Raw genomic sequence first — 26221 nt, 5'->3', positions numbered from 1 at the left:
ATATAAGATGTTCATCGGCTAGTGAATGTGCACGATTTACGTGGAGAGTTGTATTGTATGGACTAGCTCTATTCCTGCCTTTAATCTATTCTGTACACAATGGAACCCATGGTTCAGGAACGCCTCTCCTTCGGTCACCTAGTAACTTTTCACTGGTCAACAAGAAGCTGAATAAACTATTATATTGAGGAAAAGTGCTGGGCTAGCCAATTTGGATCATCTCCTAGCTTTTAGAAGAAATAACCATAGCTAAGCTTGAATTTGCTAAACCTTTAGACTTGGTTGGCAGGAAATAAGCATTCCACTTGAACAAAAAATGGATACAGAAGACATGGGCTCAGGTAAACTAGGTCAAATCTTGAAGCAGATTTGGACACAAAACCTAATGCTAAAACAGACACTCCAGGGGAATGAGCATTTTGAAGGCATCAACAAAGCCACTTGGATAGCTGCTGTGGTCTCTCTAGGTCAAGGGCTCAGTGGGGCCCTCCATCAACTTTTGGACTTCACTGCAGGAAACCTATATTCTATCTGCCAGCACTTGCATGGAATACTTGACAAGGAGAATCAATGTATCTGGACACAAGGCAAGTTTTTCTTTACTTTTATTTTTCTTTTAAAGAAACACTAATTAGGTATCTGCTTTGAAAGATGTTAAGTAGCAAACCAAAAAAATGCTAGGATAGAGTCTCTGTATGCAAGGATCTAATGATTTAAAAGAAAAATAATATTACATAATGCTACAAGGGACACGGAGGTCAGCTCCTTTAGAAATACAGAGATGGAATTCTGTAGGGACTTAGATGTAGGCATGCTCCGATTCTCAGACTGAGGAATTAGAACTTTTGTTAGAACAAATACAGCATTGAAACTGAAGCTTAAGAAATGGATTGGGATTTATGCAGCTGCAAATTGGGAGTGAAAATAGAACATCTCAGGCAGAAGTATTGGCTGAATCTAAGACTTAAAGATAAGGATATAGAAACCTTGTGTGAGGTAGAGCAAATTCTTCTTACACATTGAATATAAATTCTGTTTTTAGACTTGTTTGACATTGACTTCACTAATTGCAGAAACATTGGGGATATGTGGTTGAGTCTCATCTATCAGGAATCTAGGGCAGCTAGTATTAAGAAATTTAGTTTTGAGGGCAAATAGTCAGTGTCAAAAATATGATGAAAGGAATCATAACTAGGGCTCATCAGCTAGTGGCCATCAACTGAACTACAGCCAGAACTTGAATATCTGTAGATAACTAAATATGCTTTAGGCAACATATCAAGCCAAGTATGTATTCATGGGCAGCTATAAGGACCCAGCTAAGGATTAAGAGTTTATGAAAAAGATAGTGCCTCAGGCATCAGACTAAAGAACATGTTCTCAGAAATGGAATCCAAAGAAGAGTGCAGACTAGTGTAAAGATGATTTAGTGATAACTCTATAATCACTAATCCATAAGGGTCTTACAAATCACAGTTCTTAGATCTTATTGAATTTTAATAACCAGACAGTTGCTAAGCTGGCAGCAAGCCACCAAGTGTCCTATCTCTGAGGAGAAGATGTTTATACAAACAAGAGAACAGTTAGAAAAGGGGGTGACGTGAGAGATTTTAGGCCAGATTACTGTGCTTATACCAGAGTGAGAAGATTTCAACTGGTTTAGTTGTCCTTGGTGTTCACTGTAGGTTCAGTTCTATCTAAGTTAGAGGTATTATTTGAAAGATTAATTTGAAAATTGTCAGCTATCCAATTTCAGGAGAAGAAACATGTGACATTGCCCATTTCTCATACAAAGAATACAGTAAATATAGCATTTAAATCAAAAGAAATGAAGAAGCTATTGTATGCCCACTATCTAAGTCTCATCTGATGTGTCTTGCTAAATTTTAGGCAAATGATTTTAAGGGGATCATTGATAAATTATATAGCACATTCAAAAATTAAGTAACATTCTAAAATTATTTAAAAATGAGGAATTATTAAAGGTGTTTATGTCAATGGGACACAGTCTTATGGGTTTTCTTGGTTTCTACCTTTAAATATCCAAAACATTTCCAAAAACAAAAGGGAGTACATCTACCTTTGGTACATTGTTAACAAATCGAGAGTTTGTTCCAAATTCCTTGACTTGTTTCAAGGGTGACAGTCAAACAAATAACTTCTCTTCCAGAAAGAAGTTTGGTCTAAATGCCTGGTAACGTTCTTTGCAAGTATTGAAGATTATCTTACTTATGTCATTACATGTGAGTTGAGAAATATAGTTTGGTTTAGCTTTGTATTTGTTTCATGTGTTTCTCTGTGTATATGTGTATGCAGAAATTACTAGCTTCATAGACTGCCTCATGAAAATAAATGAATATTTGGGGAGCACTGCTACACTTCTGAGAAAAGAAGAAAATGAGATGTCTAATTTATGCAGCATGCATGATGAATGTGCACCACCGCAGACAATGTCCACTATTCAAGACATTGCTGTACGAGGGGAACAAAATGTCATAGAAACAGCTACTGTTTCACCCACAAATGGAGAGAAAAGCCATGACACAAACCAGATCCAGTTTAAAAAATATAAAACACATATGAGTTTAGAATTAACAGAAAAAGAAAGTAATGCGTCTTTGAATGGAGATGGAACAGGGCGAGGCAAATCACAAAACAGAGCATCTCCTGATGTAGAAAATAAAGAAGATAAACAAATGGAACCCATGACTATTCAGAACACCAGTGGCATCAAGGAAAAGGTATGGGACCTAACACAGACAGCAGAAAGAGAAATTCAAGAAAGCCAAAGAGAAGAGAAGATCACATCCTTGATAACAAATGGTATCGCCAATAAGTTTCTGAATAGTCTTCCCAATGACTCAGAGAGTCTAAAGCAAGAGAATAACATAATGGAAAAGGAGTAAGTAAATAAAGTTTAAGAGAACTTAAATGTTCTTACTTATATGTGTTCTGTAACTAGTATATACAGTATTTATACAGAATATTTATACACTATTAAAATCAAATTTGTAAGATAAATAATAAATAAAATTGCTTAATTTACTCCCATAAATATATATACCAGCTATATATATAACACATATATTGTATATATATGATATATATGGTATATATAACTGGTATTTCTAATACTGTTTGGTTCTTATAGCTTAGGAGAAAAAGACATTAAATCTTTCCTTAAAGAGTGAAGAAACTGATCACATAAGTTGTTAAAATAATCAATTTTCCAGATCATGAAAATTTTCCTAATTCACTACTTTCTTGTTTAATCTAAAGAAGCTTTTTGTTACTAGAAAAAAACTCAGAAACTTCAAATTGATAGAAAGTTAGGAAAGAACATTCTGCCTCAGATTCATTTTATTGATAACATTATATACATTATTAGGTTTATTTTATTTATAAATCATCATGAATTCTTAGCCAGTCTCTGTAGGACTTTGGTGGATAAATCTTGGTAAAGTTTTGGAAGGTTCTTGAGACTGAAGATGTATTGTCATACTTGTGTTATCTCTTTGAAGATGACCTAGAGGATCCATCATGCTTTGAAAGAGTACAGGACTTCAAAAAAGTGAGAATGAAAGATCCATTTTGTGAATAACCATACCATATACGAGATGGATAACAATCCTTATTTTTCCACGTAAAATAAAATATTCATGAGTCATATTTTCCCAGGCAAACACAACACTCTAAGAAGGCAATAAGAATAAGGAGGGAAAAACAAATCAATGGTTTCACATAAGCAAATTTAAATTTAATCTTCTACTATTATTAGCAATTTGTGAATTTGGGTGTTTTCATTTTTTTGCTCCCATCTTATTTTTGAAATATTATTGCATTATGACATTAAAATATAGAATTCCAGTGCCATTGAAAATCAACATATGCCTTTCTTTTATCCTGATATATGCCATTTTCTTATATGTAAAGTTATTACACTTCTGTAATTATTGGGCAAAGGTAAATGAGAAAGTTCCATAAAGCGCATAGAAACATTTTACTCTACAGGTGATCACACTTGGATAAATGCTACTTAGTTTATTTCACTCCTAAACCTCACTGTTTCCACATATGATAGACTCCACCCACAACTCTGCCATGATACACTGGTGCTATTTCAAACTGACATTAGCATTCAACACTGTCACTGAGTCTATCATCTCAAGAAAATCATGTGCTCGCTCAGCTCAATCTTTGTTGTTCAATCTCTGAAATTATGAGGTTGAGCTGGTTCGAAAATGAACAGTTGTATGAGTCTGGGAATCTAATAAACTTTAATATGACTTTGGAAATTCTTCAAAAAAACCAAACAACCCCCTGGTTGTTAATAATTTTTACCTTTTGTTAAAAAAAATTTAAAACCTACTAATCTAGTTTGTGTGAAAGTTTGGGAGATAACACTAGTGGCCAAGTACATGACTAATGGGCTGTGATGGGCTGTTTGATCTTTTGGCATTGCATTTCCTTACCACCACATGTGGGCGCTAAAAAAAGTAGTTTGTGTATTTTTATCCATTTCATGTGAGAACAATGTTAACGTTTCACATTTTCACCTTCAGGAATGACTCAAACGGAGACTCATGAGTCACTGCTGGTCCACTCCCTCCTTTAGGTGTTCCCCAGTTAGTGATTTCCTCAGTGCAGTCTCTAAACCATTTGTGCCTGGCTTGCATATTTAAGACGATGACTACTCACTGAAATCCCTCAGACTAGGGAACCATCCTGTCATATAAAAACATGTGTCCTTTACAAAGTCAAGCTTAAAATCCATTGTGATTCTTGTCTAAATATCTTTATCAGAAAAAAAGCTTATATTTGTTCTGAGATTGGCCCAGATTGTATAAATTCAAAGGAAAAACAAAAGTTGAATAAACCAATGTGATTATTTTGATGGTTAGAGTAGATCTATTCACTAGGATTAGAGGAAATATAAGTATTTACAGGTCTCTTTACTTTCACCTGTGAGTCTATTTGAAGATTATATTGAGGTAGTTTCCAGGGTGCAGAGGAGAGTCACCACAAAGCTGAGCTACTGAACATATATTATTCTATATGATTTCGTATTTGTGAAGTAATCATATATTATTCTATATGATTTCCTATTTGTGAAGTAATATCACTATCACTAAAGCAACATGCTTGGTAATTTGCTATATTTTTTTAAAGTCATGGGTTCAGGGGCTGGAGTGATAGTAGAGTAAATAGGGCATTTGCCTTACATGCGGCTGACCTGGGTTTGATCCCCAGCATCCCATATGGTTCTCTGAGAACCAGCAGAAGTAATTTTTGAGCTTAAGAGTCAGGAGTAATCCCAGAACACCCCTTGGTGTTGCTCAAAATCCAAATAAATAAGTAAATAAATGAATAAAAATCAGTGGGTTCAGAATATAATGAGATAATATTCTACAATTACAACATGTTTTTAACATTTCTGTGTTAAAGGAAATTATAGAATCACTAATAATTATTAATAGCTAAAACCTTATTATTCCATGACTAAGTAATAATACTATATATTATATAGATTATCTTATTTCATTTGCATACTGTATTTCAATCATTTGACTAATATAAAACAAGAAGTGGCAGGGAAGTGAGAAACGCAAACTTAGAGTTTTAATGTAGAGAACTAACACTTATTGATCAGTCATTTTCTGCTTTAAGAAGTTTAAATAAAGTGTCCCATTTTATCTATACAATATTGAAGATTGTTGTTAATTTCAGTTTTCAATGGGTAAGGGAACTAGTGTTGTGGAATAATTTGAAGAAATATGATATTATAATAGAAAGTTTGGGGATTTTGTGTTAAAGACAGAGTCAATTACTGACTTTTAAGTTTGCCACCTCAAGACTGCAGCGATGATTTAGAGGGAAGGGCATTTCCCTGAACACAGACAATTTGTTTTTGATTCCCAGCCCCAACAGGAATTATCCCTGAGTGCAGAGCCAGGAGTAAGCCCTGAGCACTGGTGGGTGTGGCTCCAAAACAAAAGCAAAATGAAATTTACTACTTAAGTGATTTTTAGCAAATTAAATTTCTAAGTCTGTTTTCTTAATGGATAGAGATGTATTATCTACCTAATACCACAGTGGTGAAGATTAAGTAAAATATATAGCCTAAAATACCCTTATAAAATTGAGTTAACATCTATACCATATACTAAAATATTTGGCAAAGGTAATACAAATGTCTCAAATAATTAAAAATATGGAATAAAATAGTCAAAACAAACTTTTGGACTAATACTTTGGGGATAGTAAATATTGTTTGCAATTCACCTTAACCTTAAATTCAGAACTATATAGCTTAAATCTCCCTAAAATGTAATAAACAGAGTCTGGACAAGTAGTAAAGAGGATAAGTCATTTGCCTTACATGCTGCTGACTCTGGTTCAATCCCCTGAGTTGCATATGGTCTCCCTAGCGTTGACACAAATGATCTCTGAGCATAGAACAAGGAGTAAGCCCTGAGCATAGCACAGTGTGCCCTCTCTTCAACCCCTCCATGCAATAAACACTACCATTCGCTCCCATTGTGTTTAGATAACTATGATTGGACAATCATAATAACTTGTATATTATTCTCCCTCCTCATTTTACTGTTGAGGTAACTGAAAGCACAAAGATGCTGAATATCTGAGATAAGGTCATGGATACAATAAGCCATCGAACTGGGTTTCATATCAAGCTAATGGCTTCTGGCTTTATAGTTTAAACTCCTTTGCAGTTAACTATGTAGTTCATATATCAAGTAAAAAGGGAAAATAATGTTCCCTTTTTCCTTGCAGATATCTTGATATGCCGGGTGATGATAAGGACCCTCAAGTGTCTTGTTATGTAACAGCACACCCCTATGTTCTACAGCATCTAGAATGCCGTATAATTAATAGCATGAGTTCTTCAATAGTTAGTGACAATGAAGAATTGGTCAGCAATGTCATCACGGTTGAGTGCTCACCTCGGGAAAAGAGTATTCCATTTCCAATCTGCATTGCAATTCCATTTACTGCACGTCATAGGGGAAATTATAGAGACATTATGGTGAAAGTATCTGATATAATAAACCTTCAATCAAGCTACCTAACCCCAAATTCACTAGAAGGAATAAGAGGAAGTTATAAGGTTGGTAAATGACTGACTACATCTACATTTTCAGTTTTGCTCATTTAAATACCACTCAGATTATCACAGTATAATGCAAATAAAATCGCTTCACTCTTACCAAATTGAAAATGATTATATTTATTGTACCACATTAAAAATTATCATAATTATCAAAAGGAAGAAATTATTGATCAAAGTTAGAACAAACTGTTGGTCAATGACCCAGCCTGGCTGGTTTAGTGTCATAACTGAGACTAGCTTTAGATAAACACTTGTAACATAATGTTCTTCTATATAAATATAAAAATGTTAAAAATCTTTTTAGAGAAGTTTTGTTTTTATCATTTTGATTGAGGAAATTTATAAAAAATTGAAAAAAATGTGTGTGTACGCATGCATGTGTGTATGTGCATTTATGATGAGACAACAATTAAGACTAATATTTGTTTAGTCTGTACTTCAAAGATAGTACATGTGGTAGTCTGAATGGGTTTGTAATGTGATGGCAATGCTTCCTTTCTAGTAAAGCTAAATGATGCACCTTTGTCATAAATTAATTTATCTGAAAAGAAACATAAATAATATACTGCTCTCCCATCTCTTTAGAGGTGTTCTGAGACCTCCAGTGGAGGCCTGAAATTGAAAATAGAAACAAACTTTACATATAACATTTTCTTCCGTAAGATATTAAATATTCTATAATAATGTTTTTATTACTAGACACAGTAAGATACTAACAACAATAAATTACAATTTAATGACATACAGTTATAAATATTACATGAATATGCTCTCTCTCCTTTAGATGGGATAATTTTTAACCCTTTTCGAACACAAACAATTGAAACAACTGAAAGCAAAACTACTTACAAAGAATGAGGGAAATTGACATAATAGTATTAAGGAGCACAAGTAATCATAACTTCAGAAGATCATAAATCAGAAGATCATAAGGATTTAATGATCAAATATACTTAGAAAAATAAAAGGAAGTCTATAAATATCATTTTTGTTATTGAATATATTGTAATAACTCTGAGGGTCTCTATGATCAAGTTCAAATGCTTTGAAGAGATAGACAACTCATTAAATTTATTATAAAAACAAAATGGGAACTAAATTTTAAGTAAGTTTCTTTGATGGGCAACTGAACTGATTTTTTAATAATTAAGATAATTTTCTACTCATGTTTTTAAATTTTCATAATTGACATATAAACTGGGCTGGAGCGATAGCACAGTGGTAGGGCGTTTGCCTTACAAGCAGCCAACAAGGCTGACCCGAGTTCGATTCCTCCGCCCCTCTCGGAGAGCCCGGCAAGCTACTGAGAGTATCTCGCCCAAACGGCAAAGCCTGGCAAGCTACCCATGACGTATTCGATATGCCAAAAACAGTAACAACAAGTCTCATGATGGAGACGTTACTGGGCCCGCTTGAGCAAATCGTTGAACAGGAGGACTGTGACCTGTGACCTGACCTGACATATAAACTATGCATCATAATTGGAAAGGAGGAGAGTAAATTATAAAAGAAACCCACAAAATTCTTAAAAGCCATCTCTGTCTGATTTCTATCTTTTCCTCATTATAAATATAGTTATTAGTTGATAATGAAATCTATGATCGTTCTAATTATTTTCTTCAATTCATACAATCATACACTTTTAATTGAATATAAAAAATATGTACCTCTAGTGATCTGGTCAGCATTATCGTTAATTTGTGACATTTTGCTCGAGCGGGCCCAGTAACGTCTCCATTGGAGACTTTGTTGTTACTGTGTCTGGCATATCGAATACTCTCGGTAGCTTGCCGGGCTCTCCGAGAGGGGCGGAGGAATCGAACTCGGGTCGGCCATGTTGGCTGCTTGTAAGGCAAACGCCCTACCCGCTGTGCTATCGCTCCAGCATTTTAATCTAGGCCAGTCTGTGTGACTTTACTAATAAGGGCAAAGCATTATCACAAAATAGGGACATAGAATATTAGTAAATGGATAAACAAAACAGAACAAAGCAAAAAATACGTAAACCAAAGCCACTGGAGAAAACAGAGAAGTATATACTTCACCCCGCCCCATTAGATGCTAATGGTAGTTATTTTTATTTTTAAGTCAGAAAAATTCAAACTCTGGATTCTTTCAAATCTTTATTTGACATTTTATGGTTCATATGATTTTGAAGAATTCTAATTCTAGAGTCAGATGAGCTCTGGTCAGAGTTCTATTCATGGCACTCCCCTACTTAATAACCGGTTCTGGTTCTCCTGCAGCTGCCAAATGTGCTTTAAACGCATAGCAACTGCCATTGGTTCCCACAGAACCTTCCTTTCTTACCTCTCACCATTTTCCCTCCAGCCAATTAGGAACATTCATCTTGCACTGCATTTTCCCAGCAACATTCATGCTGTGGTATTGTGAAATTTTTCCCTTAGTCAGTTTTCAAATGATAGATTCATTTCCATTGCAATTGTCACTGAAGTATTTGCGTGTATGTCTGTGTCATTATCCACTTAGACCAGGGTGGAACCCAGTTGATATATCTGGTTGGTTTGGGGTAGAATATATAGAACAAATTATTTCTAAGTCTTACATCTTATTTTAATTTTTGGTGTTTCTGTGAGTAGATAATTTTGTTTTCATTTATGTACTCAGTTCCCTTTTGTGTTATGAAAAGCTTTAACTATAAGCATGTAAAATATATTACACATTTATATGTCCATCTGAGAATCACACACACTTATCTTTGTAATCATTTCTCCTACTGCAGAGAAGAGAATTGAAAATTGTTAGAAGAATTTGCTTACAGTAAATGTATTAATACTGTTCATATCAACTCCCCTAATGATAAATATTTCAGGGTTGGAGAGACAGTATTGTAGATAGGGTGCTTGCCTTGCCCGTGGCAGACCCAGGTCTGATTTTCTATAAATAGCATATGCTCTTCTGAGCCTTCTAGGAGTGATCCTGAGTGGAGAACCCGGGGTAAGCCTTGAGTACCATTGGAAGTGACCCCAAACCAAGAGTATAAAAAAATGATCAAAATTCCACAACCAAAAATTCCCTAAAACGGTATTGAGTCCTGCAACGAACAAACAAGTGCAGATGTCACTTCAACTATACTTTTTTTTGCCTCTCTGGTATATATTCCCAGGAGTGGTATTTCTGGGTCAAATGAGAGCTCAATTTCTAATTTTTTTAATGTTTTAATTTTTATTAGTGAGACACCATGAGATACAGTTGTAGACTTACAAATTTTTGTGCTTGGGTTTCAATTATACAATGATCAAAAACCCATCCCTCCATCAGTGCCCATTTCCCACCACCACGGATCCCAGTATCCCTCCCACCCCCCATCCCCGCCCATCCCACCCTGCCTCTGTGGCAGGGCATTCCCCTCTGTTCTCTCTCTCCTCTTGGGTGTTGTGGTTTGCAAAAGAGGCATTGAGTGGCAATCATGTTTGGTCTATAGTCTACTTTCAGCATGCTTCTCCCATTCTTGGAGGATCCTCCCACCACCCTTTATTTGGTGCTCCCTTCTCTATCTGAGCTCCCTTTTCCCCTAGCATGTGTGGCTGGCCTCCAAGCCATGGAGTAAAATTCCTGGTACTAATCTCGGCCATTCTTGGGTGTTAGTCTCCTATTTTGTTACTTTATGTTCCCCAGAGGAATGCAATCTTTCTATGTCTATCCCTCTCTTTCTGACTCATTTCGCTTAACATGATACTTTCCATGTAGTACCACTTGTATGTAAATTTCATGACTTTATCTTTTCTAACAGCTACATAGTACTCCATTGTGTAAATGTACCAAAGTTTCTTTAACCAGTCATCTGTTCTCGGGCACTCAGGTTTTTTCCTTCTGGCTATTGTAAAGAGTGCTGCATTGAACAAACAAGCGCAGATGTCACTTCAACAATACTTTTTTTTGCCTCTCTGGGATATATTCCCAGGAGTGGTATTGCTGGGTCAAATAGGAGCTCAATTTCTAATTTTTTGAGAATTGTCCATACTGTTTTCCAAAAGGGCTGAACCAGTCAGCATTCCCACCAGCAGTAAAGGAGGGTCCCTTTCTGAGTCAGAAAGAGAGTGATAGACATAGAAAGATTGCATTCCTCTAGGGAACATAAAGTAACAAAATAGGAGACTAACACCCAAGAGTGGTCGAGATTATTACCAGGAGTTTTACTCCATGGCTTGGAGGCCAGCCACACATGCTAGGGGAAAAGGGAGCTCAGATAGACAAGGGAGAACCAAGTAAAGGGTGTTGGGAGGATCCTCCCAGGATAGGAGAAGCATGCTGAAAGTAGACTATAGACCAAACATGATTGCCACTCACTGCCTCTTTTGCAAACCACAACACCCCAAAGGAGAGAGAGAACAGAAGGAAATACCCTGCCACGGAGGCAGAGTAGGGTGGGGGATGGGGGGTGGGAGAGATACTGGGACCCGTGTGGTGGAAAATGGGCACTGGTAGAGGGATGTGTATTTGATCATTGTATAATTAAAACCCAAGCACGAAAATTTGTAAGTCTACAACTGTAACTCATGGTGTTTCACTAATAAAAATTTTTTAAAAAACAAAGAAAATTTGGTACATCTAAAAAAAAAACGGTATTGAGTCTCTTGGATAAAAGGCAGAAGATGTGATTCCAGAAACCACTGATATTTGTAAAAACATAAAATGTAGTTGTATTGTATACATGCATTTAAAAATTTAGCTTAAAAATTCAAATGGAGAGGCATTAACAGAGAGATAGTACAGTGGGTAAGTTTCTTGCCTTGCATGCAGTCAACATGAGTTTGATCCTGGCACCACCTATGGTCCAGACCTATTAGGTCTGATACTATAAGCCTTGAGCACTTCCAGGTGTGACCCAGATCCCTTCCCTAATTATTAAAAATTTAAAATGAAGCATATTTGTTTTAATCATGTTGTCTAAATTTGAGAAACCCCTAATTATCTCTATTTTATCTCACAGAGGATCATGCATTTGAAGTCAATGATAACATTTCAAGTTGTTGAAGACTATAGGGATAACCTGTCGATTTTACTATAACCATAGAGAATGTACAGCATTTACTCCCAGAACAGGGCTATATTAGTGTTATTAAATTTCATTCTTTAATGTATTTGGTCCATACAGGGCACCTGTGCAGAGGTTCAAGTTTACAAGTTGGGCATCTTCTCTGTTATGTCTTGTTTAAAGAAAGAATCCTTCACAGTTACAAAGAAAGGTCTCACTCTCAAGCCAAGCATGGATTCTCGAATATCCTTAAATTACCCTCCGGGAGTTTTCAAATCACCAGTGCTTGTGCAATTAAAGGTAAATATTAAAAACTAGTGAGTTTAAGAGTGATGATACTCAAATCTGGTCTTAAACATTGAATAGATATGTGTATATAATATAATAATGAGTGAATTCTTCTCTTATACAGTCTACTGAAGTGAATGCTTACCTAGTCTACTAGGTAATATATTACATTATTTAGTATATATAATATAATAGTATATATAATATAATACTATCACTGTATCACTGTTATCCCGTTGTTCATCAATTTCCTCAAGCAGGTACCAGTAACATCTCCGTTCATCCTAGCCCTGAGATTTTAGCAAGTGCCACATTGGAGGCTCTTTCAGGGTCAGGGGAATGAGAGCCATCATTATTACTGGGTTTTGTCATACCGAATACACCATGGGGCGCTTGCCAGACTCTTCCATGTGGGCAGGATACTTTCGGTAGCCTGCCAGGTTCTCTGAGAGCAAGAATTAGACAATAAGAGGTCTGGAATCTAGGTTCTAGGTCTCTGGATCTTGACTTGGATCGGGAGTAGGCCTCCTCCACCCAGATCCCCCATCTTCCAGTAGCTAGACATTTATCACCCACCAATTGCCCTTGGGGCTGTGTAATGCCATAAATAGCCAAAATCCAGAGACTATAAAACCAAGCTCCCAGAAGAGAACAATATAGAGCTTCCTGCCCCTGCACCTGGCTGTCCTCACTAGGGCCTCTTGTAGGGTGGCAGATTGAGTTTCCCTCCCTGCCCCGAGCAGAGCCCTGGCAGCTGAAGACCTCTGGGACTCAGCCACAGCCATGCTCCACAGACCACTCTCCACATGCTCTGATGAGCTTCACACATGAAGGAACCAGTGGAGGAACCTAGGTGTGTGGGACCCGGGGCTGAGATCTCCAAGACTGCTTGGAATGAGGCTGGGCTTCCTCTACACAGATACCTCATCTTCTAGTAACTAGACAGTTACACACCCCATGCCTTGTATTCCCATCAACGGCCAAGATTATATTATATATAATTATATATACTACATAGCATATATAGTATATATTATATAATATATTGCAGCCCTGTTATAGTATTGATTGGATTAATATGATAGGATTGATAGGATTGATACCGAGAACTAGAATATTCTCACGATTCAAGATTTGTAACTGAGAGGGTAACAAAAAGAAACCTAATGAATAAGATGACTATTAATATTGTTACATTTAGTTACAAAGAAGCATTTATTTGGAATAAAGATTCAGTATAAACAAACAATATTCACCAGGGGTATAAAAATGATCAAATTGGTACAGTTATTTTCTTTTTTATTAGAGCATCACCGTGCGGTACAGATACAGGCTTACAAACTTTCATGCTTGCATTTCAGTCATACAATGATCAAGTACCCATCCCTCCATCAGTGCCCATATTCTACCACCATCCCATCCCTCACACCACCCCCTCCCCATCCCCTCCATCCCTCCCTGACTCTGTGGCAGGGCATTCTATTTGGGTTTCTCTCTCCTTTTTGGGTGTTGTGGTTTGCAATAGAGGTATTGAGCGGCTTCATGTTCGGTCTATAGTCTACTTTTGGCAAGCATCTTTCAACCTGAATGGGCTCTCCCAACATCCTTTACTTAGTGTTCCCTTCTCTATTTGAGCTGCCTTTTCCCCCCAGCATGTGAGGCCGGTTTCCACGCCGTGGAGCAGACCTCCTGGTCCTTATCTCTCCAACTCTTGGGTGTTAGTCTCCCATTCTGTTACTTTATATTCCACAGATGAGAGCAATCTTTCTCTGCCTGTTCCTCTCTTTCTGACTCATTTCACTTAACATGATACTCTCCATGTTTATCCACTTATGTGCTTCTACACTATGGAATATTATGCAGCTGTTAGAAAAGATGAAGTCATGAAATTTGCATATAAGTGGATCAACAGTTAAAAATTTATCTTCTCAAATAGTTTATTTTATCTAGGCTCAGCTTTTAACCAAGTTCCCTTTTTCTGCCAGTTGGAACCACCAGTAATAAGCAAAAAAGACAAGTTAGACAAGAATACATTGCAAATAATTTTTTCATGAACATTTTCCATAAACTTTGAAATCTGGGAATTATTTAGTTATTTTTATTGTTAGTCATTCTTGTGAAAGGAAACATTTAAGTAAATATAGTCTTCCTTTTCTAGTTTCTAAAGAGCACTCAGTCTTACAATAGTTATAATTAGAAATTATGTAAAATGTCTATTTTGTTTTCTAGGTCATTTTATTGCCTGCAATTAAAAGTGTTTCTGAGTTATTTATAACTTAGGACAGAGAAACTAGATTTCAGAAAGTCTTTGAAATAAAAGATCTGAGTACTCAGTTCCTTTATAAATTAATGCAGTGTTGATTGCAGTCTCTGTGTGTGTGTTTGTATTTGAAAATTGCCTTAAAATCTGCTTATGACTAGCATATTTTTTATGAAAACATAAGAACATAAAACTCTGCATATATATACACACATATGATATACATATATGTATGTATGTATAACTTGTTTCCTTAGGTCCAACCAGTAGATCCTACTCTGGTAGCACATTTAAGAACACAGCAAGGCACTTTTTGCTCCATATTAGCCACAAGCCCTCTGGTTCATATTCAGCATCCATCAACACATGCTTTCCAGAAACCAGTCACTCTTCTCCTACCTTGTTCTCCACATACTGATAAAAAGAATCTTGAATCTGAGATAGATCACAAAAGAATGGCCAGTGCCACAACCAACAGAATCGTACCTTTGAACTTCAACCGGTGAGTTGATCCTAATATTGCTGAGGATAAATAAGTGGAAATGAGTACAAGATATAATCAAATGTGTTGACTTTAAGTCACTGTACTAAAATTTTATGAAATATCTTAAATGTAGAAATAAAATGTGGATCCACAAAAGGTATAATTTCGCTGTAAAGACCCAAAGTTTTCTATGTGGTAAGATTGATATAAAAGAGGTAAAATTGATCATTGTCTTAAAGAAACTTACAGTTAGTTATAATTAGATGGTATGGTAGTTTTTATTTTTGTATTTAAGTAAACTTTGTTTATGTGGGGAAAAATTGATCTTAAATTTTCCAAAACAAATTAGAGTGTATGCTTTATATAGAGCGATAGCACAATGGGTAGGGTGTTTGCCTTGCACGCGGCTGACCCGGGTTTGATTCCTCCGTCCCTCTCAGAGAGCCCGGCAAGCTACCGAGAGAGTATACCGCCCACATGGCAGAGCCTGGCAAGTTCCCCGTGGTGTATTCGATATGCCAAAAAAATAACAACAAGTTTCACAATGGAGACGTCACTGGTGTCCGCTTGAGCAAATCGATGAACAATAGAAGGAAGGACAGTGCTACAGTGGAGATTGATTCTTTTGTTTTCAACTTACATAATGAAAATTCCCACCAATAAGACAAATATCTATGTTTCGTGTCCTCTCAGAGATGAAATGTGAAATCAATGCTTACATTTGCTTTAGTGTTTTTCACGTATACAGAAAATAGTAAATATTAGAAGCACAGTAAATATTAATTCATGACATTATTTTATGTTTTTTCATTTATTTTATTTTCCTAGTAAGAAAGGTAGACAATAACCTTTCTATTCGTTGGTTCTCAAGGGCTTTTTTTCTTTGAAACTAGAAGGAGGAAACAGTAACTGCTAATAAGAATGCAGTATGTACCAGATTCCTTATCTATACTATCTCAAGAAATTCACCTTTCATTGATTGTGTCAGTGACGTGTCTAAAACTCAATGGGCTAAAAATTTGCACTTATTCCTAGAAATCATAGATTAACTATATTCTAGATTCATATTAATGTGTTTATAAACATGACTCTGAAGCTGTTGCCTGTTTACTTTCAGATTGTCAAATTAGAGTTGAAAAAAGGATTATTCTTTCCTACTCTGCTAATAATTGTAGAAAATTGAATAATGTTATTGGAAAAAATAAAAAATTAGTGAGTGATAGATAAGAAAGGGAGAACGTATAAATTATATAATTATATGTTTTCTATTTGAGATATCTGTCTACCTATCTATCATATATTTATCTACTTCCCAGTTGACAATATAGTTAATCCATTTCTTGTATATCGTGGCAAAAAAAATCAAAATCAACACATCCTGAAGCTTCCTGCTTGAAATTTATTAGTCTAATAAGATTAAGACTTATTTGCCTTAAATATCTTCCATAGTTATTATAGATATATTTAAAGATGAAAATGTAAATAACACAAATAACCTTAAAAACTGATTCTGACGGGTAAATTCTTATTAGTTTATGTCTATATTCTATGGTTTTATGGATGAAAATATTAATATGAATTTGCAACCACCATCTAATTTGCATCATAAATTTAGCTCCATTTGCCTGAGTTACGACTAAAAAATAAGTTGGGGATCATAGAGATAGTATTGTGGTTAGAACAGTTGCTTACATAGAACTGATAGGGGGTCGATTCCCTGCACCATCTGGTCTCCTGGGACAGCCAGTAGTGATTCCTAAGGACAAATAGGACTAAGATCTGATAACAGTCTCTCCCCTCAACCAAGTGAATAAAACATTTTCCTGTTCCCTACTATTTTACCCACAATCATGACAATGAGTATAAAATTATTTCCAGTTTGTACACATACCAATATGGAAATAATTCGATTAATATTCATTTGTTCTTCTTTGGTCATAAGCAACATGCCTCATAAACTTGCCTCTTAAGTAATAGGTCAGAATGTAGAGAGAAACTGGAAGCTGCAGATTTCACTATCAAACATGAATTTGTTATAAGTACAATATGAAAGGTAAAACCACAGGAGACTCAATATAAATGTATACTGAGGGTGAAAAATTTCTACTACTTAACAGATGCAAAGAATTGGAAATCCAAGTAGCATAGGTAGGAGTATGTTACATTGTTGTACAGAAGATTTATACTCAGTACAACTTAGTAGGCATTGAAAATTGGTTTAGAAATTACATACATGGAGCTTTCCTCTAGATCTGAGCAAGAGATTCTAACAATCACCAACATAAAAGTGGGTAAGTGAACATTCATTAAAGGATTAGCAAATAACAAAATACTGCAGTGTCTTAAGTAAAACAACATTAATTACAAGTCAACACCAAAATTTCCAAATAACAAACAGCTTCAGAAATGAGAAAAATAGCACATTTTCACATTTCACAGTAATTCAAATGAGAATTATAGTAACCTGGAAAATATTATAGAAATATTTGGTAAGTTTAATAATATCAAGTAAACATGATTCCAAAAAGGCAGAAGGACACCAGGTTAGACAGGAAAAAGATGAAAAGGCAATAGCATAAGATACAAAGATAGCAAGCTGAGACAAATGGAACCAAGGTATAATATGGAATCATTTCAAATGATGTAACTTTATAATTATAGGTAGCGCTGAAGGAGAAACCAACACAATCATAAAATAAACTTAATTTTCTGATGTTGATTAAAACCTTGAGGTGGGAAGCACTGATTACTAAACAAAATTTATGGGGGAAAAATCCAGTAATTAGATGTAACATAGTAATTTTAAATAGAATACTTCTATAACAATCCATTTGATGCAAGCAAATTAAGTGAAAAGAAATGTCTAGTCTCACTTTATTCTTTGCAGCACCAACTATCAAAAAGGGGAAAATGGACTAAAACTTTCAAACTTTTGAAGGATGTTGATGGTGAGGTTTTTTTTTTTGTTGTTGTTGTTTTGTTTCTGCTTGGGGAACAGACCTGCAGTGCTCAGAGATTACTCCTGGCTCTGTGTTCAGAAATCATTTCTGGTGGGACTCTGGGTAACATGTGTGGTGCTGGGAATCTAACCCAGGTTGACTCTGCAAGGCAAATATTCTACCAACTGTTCTATCACTTCGGCCCCGTTTTAATAGTGCAAGTATGCACAGGAAATACTATTTTCATATAGTTTGATGCTGACATAAAAGATAAGAAATAAAGATATATAGGAAAAAAGAGAACATAAAAATGTGGTGAAATTAAAGAGAAAACAAATGACATAAATAATAAGCAGAACAATATCCATAAATGTAGCACTGTCCCAAATACTGTCACTGTCCTCCTGTTGTTCATTGATTTTCACGAGCGGGCACCAGTACCGTCTCCATTGTGAAACTTGTTGTTACTGTTTTTAGCATATGGAGTACATCACAGGTAGCTTGGCAGGCTTTTACTCTAGGTAGCTTGCTGGCTTTCCGAGAGAGCGGAGGAATCGAACACAGGTCAGCTGTGTGCAAGGCAAACGCCCTACCCGTTATGCTATCACTCTGCCCCATCCATAAATAAGTTAAACATAATTTATTATGCTGCCTGTCTTAACTTTTTAAATTATGTACCTTGTATTCTGTCGTTGGGGTAGATTTCTTAGATTTATCATCTGAACATCCTCATCAATGATTTAAAACAGTGTTTCTCAACTATTTTCTGAACCTGGCAAGCTTCTGACTTGGTTTTCTTCCCATCTACACCCTCACTCCACCTGTCTTACTGCGCATCCTCAGTCTCATGCCAGGGCTCCTGGTGTGATGTATGATTTTAACTTATTTTATAAAAAAGTCAGATGAGTCAGGATGTATCTCAGCAGTAGAACACATGCCTTGCATGCGTGAAACCCTGGGATTATTCTCTGGCAAGGCAAAAATAAATAAAAGAAATCCTAAGGAAAAGATTAGTGCGAGTTAATTAATTGTGAGTTGGAAAAAATTTCTTGAGGATAATGAAAAGAGAATTAATTTATTGGAGACTCATTTAATAATACATGAGAAATATTTTAGAGACATAAATGGGAAAATGTTTTTGTCTATGAAAGTATTTCTATAGGATACTCAGTTTCTTTTGTTTGAGTGTGATAAATTATACATACAAAAGAATATTTGTCAAGTATGTGGATAACTGGTAAAACAACCGCACATCTTTAAAATTGCATTTAATCAATACCATTCCTTTGTATTTGTCCTTCTCATATTCCATCTTCTGATCTCTAAAATAATTTATTCTCATGCCCATCCAGGTCAATAACAATTAAATTTTTTGAATCATTCTTTAATTTTATTTTTTCTTTAGTTTTAGCATACATTTTAATTCTTCCTTTTATAACATCTTGTTTTATTTTGTCTGTGTTTGAGGTTTTTAAAAGTGGCATTTTCCTGTGCACAATTTAATGGTCTAGTTTTTTCAATTATAATAAAATATAAGAAGAATAGATTGAGAGCATGATGTCTAGAAGGGGTCTCTTGTGCAGTTAATAGAAAAATAACATAATGGGTATTCTGTGGGGTTTGTGCTTAAAAAATAAAATATATAAAATAGCGTCTTGGCCTGAAGGCAAGAAAAAATGGTTTGAATGTTTTCTTTTAAGGTGGATTTTATACTCTGGTGTGGCTGTGATGCAGTAGCATTGTAAACCTAAAAATCATATTTTAAAGCCTGATAAAAGGCCCTCCCGTTGATCATCGATTTGCTCGAGCGGGCCCAGTAACGTCTCCATTGGAGACTTTGTTGTTACTGTGTCTGGCATATCGAATACTCTCGGTAGCTTGCTGGGCTCTCCGAGAGGGGCGGAGGAATCGAACTCGGGTCGGCCATGTTGGCCACGTGCAAGGCAAACGCCCTACCCGCTGTGCTAAAGCCTGATACTTCACAAAAAAGTTTTGATTAAAAAAAGTAAGGATTTTTTTTTAGGATTTTAAATATATATTCATCAGGTTAAGCAAGATTTCTTTCATTATGAGTTAAATAATAATGTTTTTAATGTAATATCAGTTTGATTTTAAAATCTGTTTTTAGCATCTACTTAGATGTTCTTTGATTCTCTTTTAATTTGTTGATGTAAGGGATTGTAACTATAGCTTTCCTAATGCAAAATCACTCTTCAAGTACTGGATAAACTAAATTTAATGATGATGATTATTCTTAGTTTGCCTCCATAAATCCTATTGGTCATTCATAATTGAATTGGAGGTTGTTTGAGACATTAGTTGAATGAAAGATTGGGCTCAGTTAATATGTCTGAGCCTGAAGGTCTCTCCATTAAACCATAGGCCTCTCTCTCTCCAATTAACTGCTTGTTTTTTTTCCCCCTATGTGATATTTGTGAAAGAGTAGCTAGACAGCTGACATGGGCAATCAGGGTTTACAAAATGCAAAATCAGAAATGCTGCCACAATTTCCATTCTTACCTTGGAGCAATCAGGTGAACATTTCTGCAACATCCTATGTGCAACCTGAGTCAAAGGACTGCCTTCAGCGCACTGTGGGAAGGTGTCATGCCAAGGCAAGAGTGTTGACAGGTTTAAAGTGCACCTTTGAAGGCTGGATACCACCCACCTCTGGCATAATAGTCTAGGTTCACAAACATTCCCCCCCTCTTTTCTTTTGGGATCTTATGTCATGTTTTAAGGATCTCATGACTGTTTCTATGAAGACTGTAGAAATTTTGATTTCCATAACCATATGGGTGACTTGTTTAATTCTGCTGGTTGTCTTGGAAACTTTTCCTTTATTTGATGTTCTACATTCTTGTTTATTGTATCTAGATGTGATTTTGTTTTTATTGTTCTTTGGGTCAGATCTAGTGGTTGGCAGAGACTACTCCCAGCTCAGTGGAGGTGAGCGGGATTTTTACGGAGGTGCTCTGGGCATCATTCAGTGCTAGGATAAAACCTGGTACTCTGCCATGGCACACTGTATGCTACAGTCTATTTATTTATCTCTCAAGACCCAAAATGTGAAGTTTAAATATGTTTGTGGGTGAACATTTTATTTTTTTAATAAGAAAAATTTACTTTTCACATTCTGAGTTTGATTCCTCCACCCCTCTCAGAGAGCCCGGCAAGCTACCGAGAGTATTCGATATGCCAAACACAGTAACAACAAAGTCTCCAATGGAGACGTTACTGGGCCCGCTCGAGCAAATCGACGATCAACGGGAGGGCCTTTACCTTTACCTTTACCTTACTTTTCACATTCTTAGAAAAAAATATTGTGCATTTTCTAATCATACATTTGTCTCAATACCATTTTATCTATTTCCTTCTTCTGCATTTCCAATATAAAAGAAAAGAAATGGGAGGTTTTCAGAGATAGTCTAATAAACTCATTACTTTTATATTTTTCCTTTCTATACAATATTGAATATAGTTTCTTGATGTTCCAGTTAAAATGCCCCAAATACTGTCACTGTCCTCCTGTTGTTCATCGATTTGCTCGAGCAGTCCCAGTAATGTCTCTATTGTGAGACATTACTCCATTGTTGTTACTGTGTCTGGCATATTGAATACATCACGGGGAGCTTGCCAGGCTCTGCTGTGTCGGCGAGATACTCTCGGTAGCTTGCTGGGTTCTCCGAGAGGGGCAGAGGAATCGAATCCAGCTCCGGCTGGACTGGCTGCGCACAAGGCGAATGCCCTACCACTTTGCTATCGTTTCAGCCCCAAGTCCCAAATACTACATATTTGAAAATGTATACTATTAATCCATAGTTATTATTATTTTTAGTTATTATATTTCTTGTACTAGAGGTGAGGGAGCGACAGTTGGCTGTGCTCAGTTACTCTTGACTCTGCTCAAGGATCACTCCTGGCAGCTATTTGGGGGCCATTTGGGTAATAGGGATAATAACCATATGTTATATATAATATGTATGTATATTATAAAACAATAACAAGAAATATAAGTATTTTATTGAGTGAATTAATCTAGATCACAGTGTGATGACAAAAATCTAAAGTCCCAAATATGTATAGCAATAATCTTTACATTTCATAGCACCATGTGGCCATGACAGATAGGCTACCTCTTAATCATCCTCACTCCTGAACTTATGCTAGTAGGTACCTTTCTGGGTAGTTCTATGATACCAGAGAAAGCAGTAGATAGACCATGTTGCAATTAAGAGCTTGGCCTTTAAGGGAAAAGTATATCCCTTGTTCATTATCAAGTCATGTGGCCTGTTCATATGGCTCAAGAAAGTATCATTCTATCATAAACAGAGATGGAGATGCTGTATTTTTTGGCAAGTGGTTATAGGACTGTCACTGTCCTCCCGTTGTTCATTGATTTGCTTGAGCGGGCCCAGTAACATTGTGAGACTTGTTACTGTGTTTGGCATATCAAATATGTCATGGGTAGCTTGCCCGGCTTAGCCATGCAGGTAAGATACTCTTGGTAGCTTGCCAGGCTCTCTGAGAGGGTCAGAGGAATAGAACTTGGCTTGGCCTGATCAGCCGCGTGCAAGGCAAACACCCTACGAGCCCTTCCCGCTGTGCTATCGCTCCAGCAAGTAGCTATAATTGACGTCAAATGAACTATTCGGGCTCTGAATTATAAAGTATTCGTCTCAGCCCATTGCTTATGGGCTAACCTGATGTAGGGTGACCCCATTGTACTCGAAAACCAGTAAGACATCATATAAAATTTGGTCTATTGGCAAAAATAGGTAAGTGTAGTCATCAGAAGAAAAAAATCAATACTACTTTGAGTTGAATCAATTTCCTGTAAATGAGAGTTTTTGGGTTCAATACAATATGTCTTCCTATATTAATGAATTATGAACTTCTAAGAGTTACAAAGTTCACCATACTAATGATTATAAACCCAAAGTTTTAAACTGAATGCTATTTATTTGTTTTTTCCTAATATTGTCCTGGTTGTCTTTTGACAGAGGAAACATTATTATCTGAGCTTTTCAGAGTAGACATTTTAATTCAACTCAGTTTTCAACATGTAGATTATAGGACAGCCTAACCTATAAAACCAAGATGATTTTGAATCACAAACTAATTCTGTTCTCAAAGACACAATTTTTACATTTGAGGTTTATTATTAGTTTCCAACAAAAAAAGTTTTGTCCTCTGGGGGACATAATTAGACAATCTTTTTTCTTTTTATTTCCCCCCAAGATCTTCAGTATCAAAAATTCTTGTTAATTTAGTTATGAGGAACATATATTTATTTAAGTGAAATCAAGAATTTTTTAAGCTTACAATAAATAATCTTTCCACCTCTAGGGCCGTGCAAATTTTTTTCATTTTATTTTTCTCCTAATTTTTCTTATCATTTGTTCTACCATTTTATTTTTAGTCTCTCTAACTATTCATTAGTAAATTGTTTGTTGTTCATTTTGTGTGTGTGTATGGTGGGGAGTAAGTATGGTTGGACCATAGCTGGCTATACTGAGGGCTACTTGTGCCTGGTGTTTGGAGTTTGCTTTAGGTGGTGCTTGGTAAACCATGTGATAGTGGGCCTCAAACCTGGGGCTCTGACTTGTAAAGCATCCCCTTGAATAATTTGCCTTTCCTTTCTCTATTATTTATTTTCATAGCTTGACACTACAGTCAAAAGACAATAACCAATTACAATCTCTAGACCTCTTATTAACTCAAGTTTCTAAGGAAAATAATTCAACTATCTAGGTGTAAAGAAATGCATGTATTGTTTGACAAATCAGCTCTGGTTAGGGAAAACATAAGTGATTCATACAGCACTCCTCTTCCAGACATGTGTTAAAATTAAAAAAAAATTACAAGATACTAATTGATTATGTGTTGAAAGAAATAGAAGAATGTTAACACTAATTGTGGTGACTACAGGTTTGTGCTTTACAAGGTAAAGGTAAAAGGTAAAGGTCCTCCCGTTGTTCATAGATTTGCTCGAGCGGGCCCAGTAACGTCTCCATTGGAGACTTTGTTGTTACTGTGTTTGGCATATCGAATATGTCACGGGGAGCTTGCCAGGCTCTGCCATGTGGGCGAGATACTCTCGGTAGCTTGCTGGGCTCTCCGAGAGGGGCGGAGGAATTGAACTCGGGTCGGCCATGTTGACTGCGTGCAAGGCAAACGCCCTACCGCTGTGATTTGTTCTTATAATGCACATATTATTATTGTTGTTGTTTTCGTTGCTATTATTATAGATAAGAACACTGAGATGCAGAGAGATTTTAAATGTGGTTATACAGCTAATTCGAGGTAGACCCATTCAGAATTGGGAAGGAGACAGCTTTGTTCCAGAGTCTAGTCTTAGCTATTCTTCTACATGACTGTTCTTGAATATCTTCAAACATCTGGGTTTACATTAAGGGAAATATTTATGTTTTTGGGTGCCCTATAAAATTCCCCAAATGAGATTCATTTGCCTATAGTCAGATGCTTTTCAGTCTCCAAAGTTAATCTTCAATGTCAGCAATTTACTATTTCAAGATTCCCTGTAGATCTTTCTTCTGTTCCTAAACCACGCAGTACATTCTCTTCATTACCATACACATCACCATGTCCTTTAATTAGATAATTTTGTGAATTTCTCAAAAGCTACGATTATAACTTGTTCATATTTGTGTAATCTTGCTGCATAGATACTTACTGGTACATAGTATCTACTTAATGAATTGTTATTGACATATAATGGAAAAATTAGAAAATTGGTTTATTATTTATGATTAAAACTATAGAATTTTCTTTTAATTTTACAAATTTCTTTCTGTTACCCTGATATAGGACAAAAAGTGCTTCCATCAGAAAACCTGGGAACAATGCCTGTGATTCTTTGAAATTATTAGGATTCAGGAGTAGAGACAGTGGTTGGTTTGGACTTGATGATGTTGTGGTGAGAACAATGCAGAGTGGCTTGGTATCCTTTGACTTGGGTGAAAACTTAGAGAGGTAATACAATAATAAGCAATGGAATTCTATCCTCATTGTTCATTATGGATTGTTACAGAAATGAAATCACAGGATTAGATTTTTTTCCTCATAGGGACATGAATAGTCTAGTAAAATATGCTCAAGATGCAAAGCAGAGTTGACAAAAATATGCTATATATACTTTTAATTCATGATAATTTAATAAGTGCTTTGATAAATGACTCATAAGAGGCTTATTTTTGCAAGTTTCTTCTAATTCTAACATACTTTTAAAATAGTACCTTCTTTTTTGAAGTTCACAGAAATAGGATTAACTCTCCATATTATGCTCATCTCATAACTATGTAGACATAAAACAAACTGAATTTATTATTTCAGTGTCCTCAATTTGCTTTCACATTTCCATGTTTTCTAGACAGCTGATTACAGAAGACTTTAAGATAGTTTTAAGGTTTAAGAGGAATAAACATTTAGAATTAATAACATATACATTTAGTCATATATATAAAGATGGATTTTATTTCACAATGGATTGCATATCTATAATGGTCTTTGGTCAGATTACCTAGGAGCAGAGTTTAACACAACTATGCAAAGGACTTATTCAATTAGGGCTAACCAGTGAATCCTACAAGGGAATGAAAGAATACAAGCAGGTGGAGAGCTTGTTTCCACTTTTCTTTGTGTATTAGTCTCATAATATGTTATTATTTTTATGCACCCCACAGATGAGTTCAATCATTCTATGTTTGTCCCTCTCCTTCTGACTCATTTCACTCAGCATGATACTTTCCATGACCATTCATTTATATGTGAATTTCATGACTTCATTTTTCCTGGTGGCTGTATAGGAATGGTCTAAAGTTCGAAGTTTGCCACAAGTGGTGGTAGTGGGAGAGGGCAGCTAAGTTACAGAAGGGACCACTATGCCAAAGATAGTTGGAAATAATCACTATGGACAAGAACTGAATGCTGAAAGTAGGTAAAGGGACAAAAATGAGTGACAAAAGAAAAGAGAGAGCAGAGAGAGAGAGAGAAAGAAAGAGAAACAATGCCAACCATAGAGGTAGGCTAGGAGGAGAGGGGCAGAAAGGAAACTGGGGACATTGGTGGTGAGAAAAGTACACTGGTAAAGGTATAGGTG

The 26221-nt window shown here is 35.9% G+C and overlaps 1 protein-coding gene across 1 annotated transcript in view; it reads left to right on the top strand.

The window, feature by feature from the left end:
* The first annotated feature begins 316 nt into the window (after nt 1–316).
* The window catches only part of DTHD1 (death domain containing 1), a 72035-nt gene continuing 46130 nt past the window's right edge, over nt 317–26221 (top strand). The window contains exons 1-6 of the mRNA XM_056125571.1: nt 317–587; nt 2317–2902; nt 6793–7126; nt 12249–12428; nt 14934–15178; nt 24931–25095. Of these exons, the coding sequence (XP_055981546.1) occupies nt 317–587; nt 2317–2902; nt 6793–7126; nt 12249–12428; nt 14934–15178; nt 24931–25095 (1781 nt within the window). The remainder of the gene's footprint in view (nt 588–2316; nt 2903–6792; nt 7127–12248; nt 12429–14933; nt 15179–24930; nt 25096–26221) is intronic.

This window comes from Sorex fumeus, unplaced genomic scaffold (genome assembly GCF_029834395.1).
Source record: "Sorex fumeus unplaced genomic scaffold, SorFum_2.1 ptg000055l, whole genome shotgun sequence".
Classification (NCBI taxonomy): Eukaryota; Metazoa; Chordata; class Mammalia; order Eulipotyphla; family Soricidae; genus Sorex; species Sorex fumeus.
This window is presented reverse-complemented; position numbering and strand designations above follow the sequence as displayed.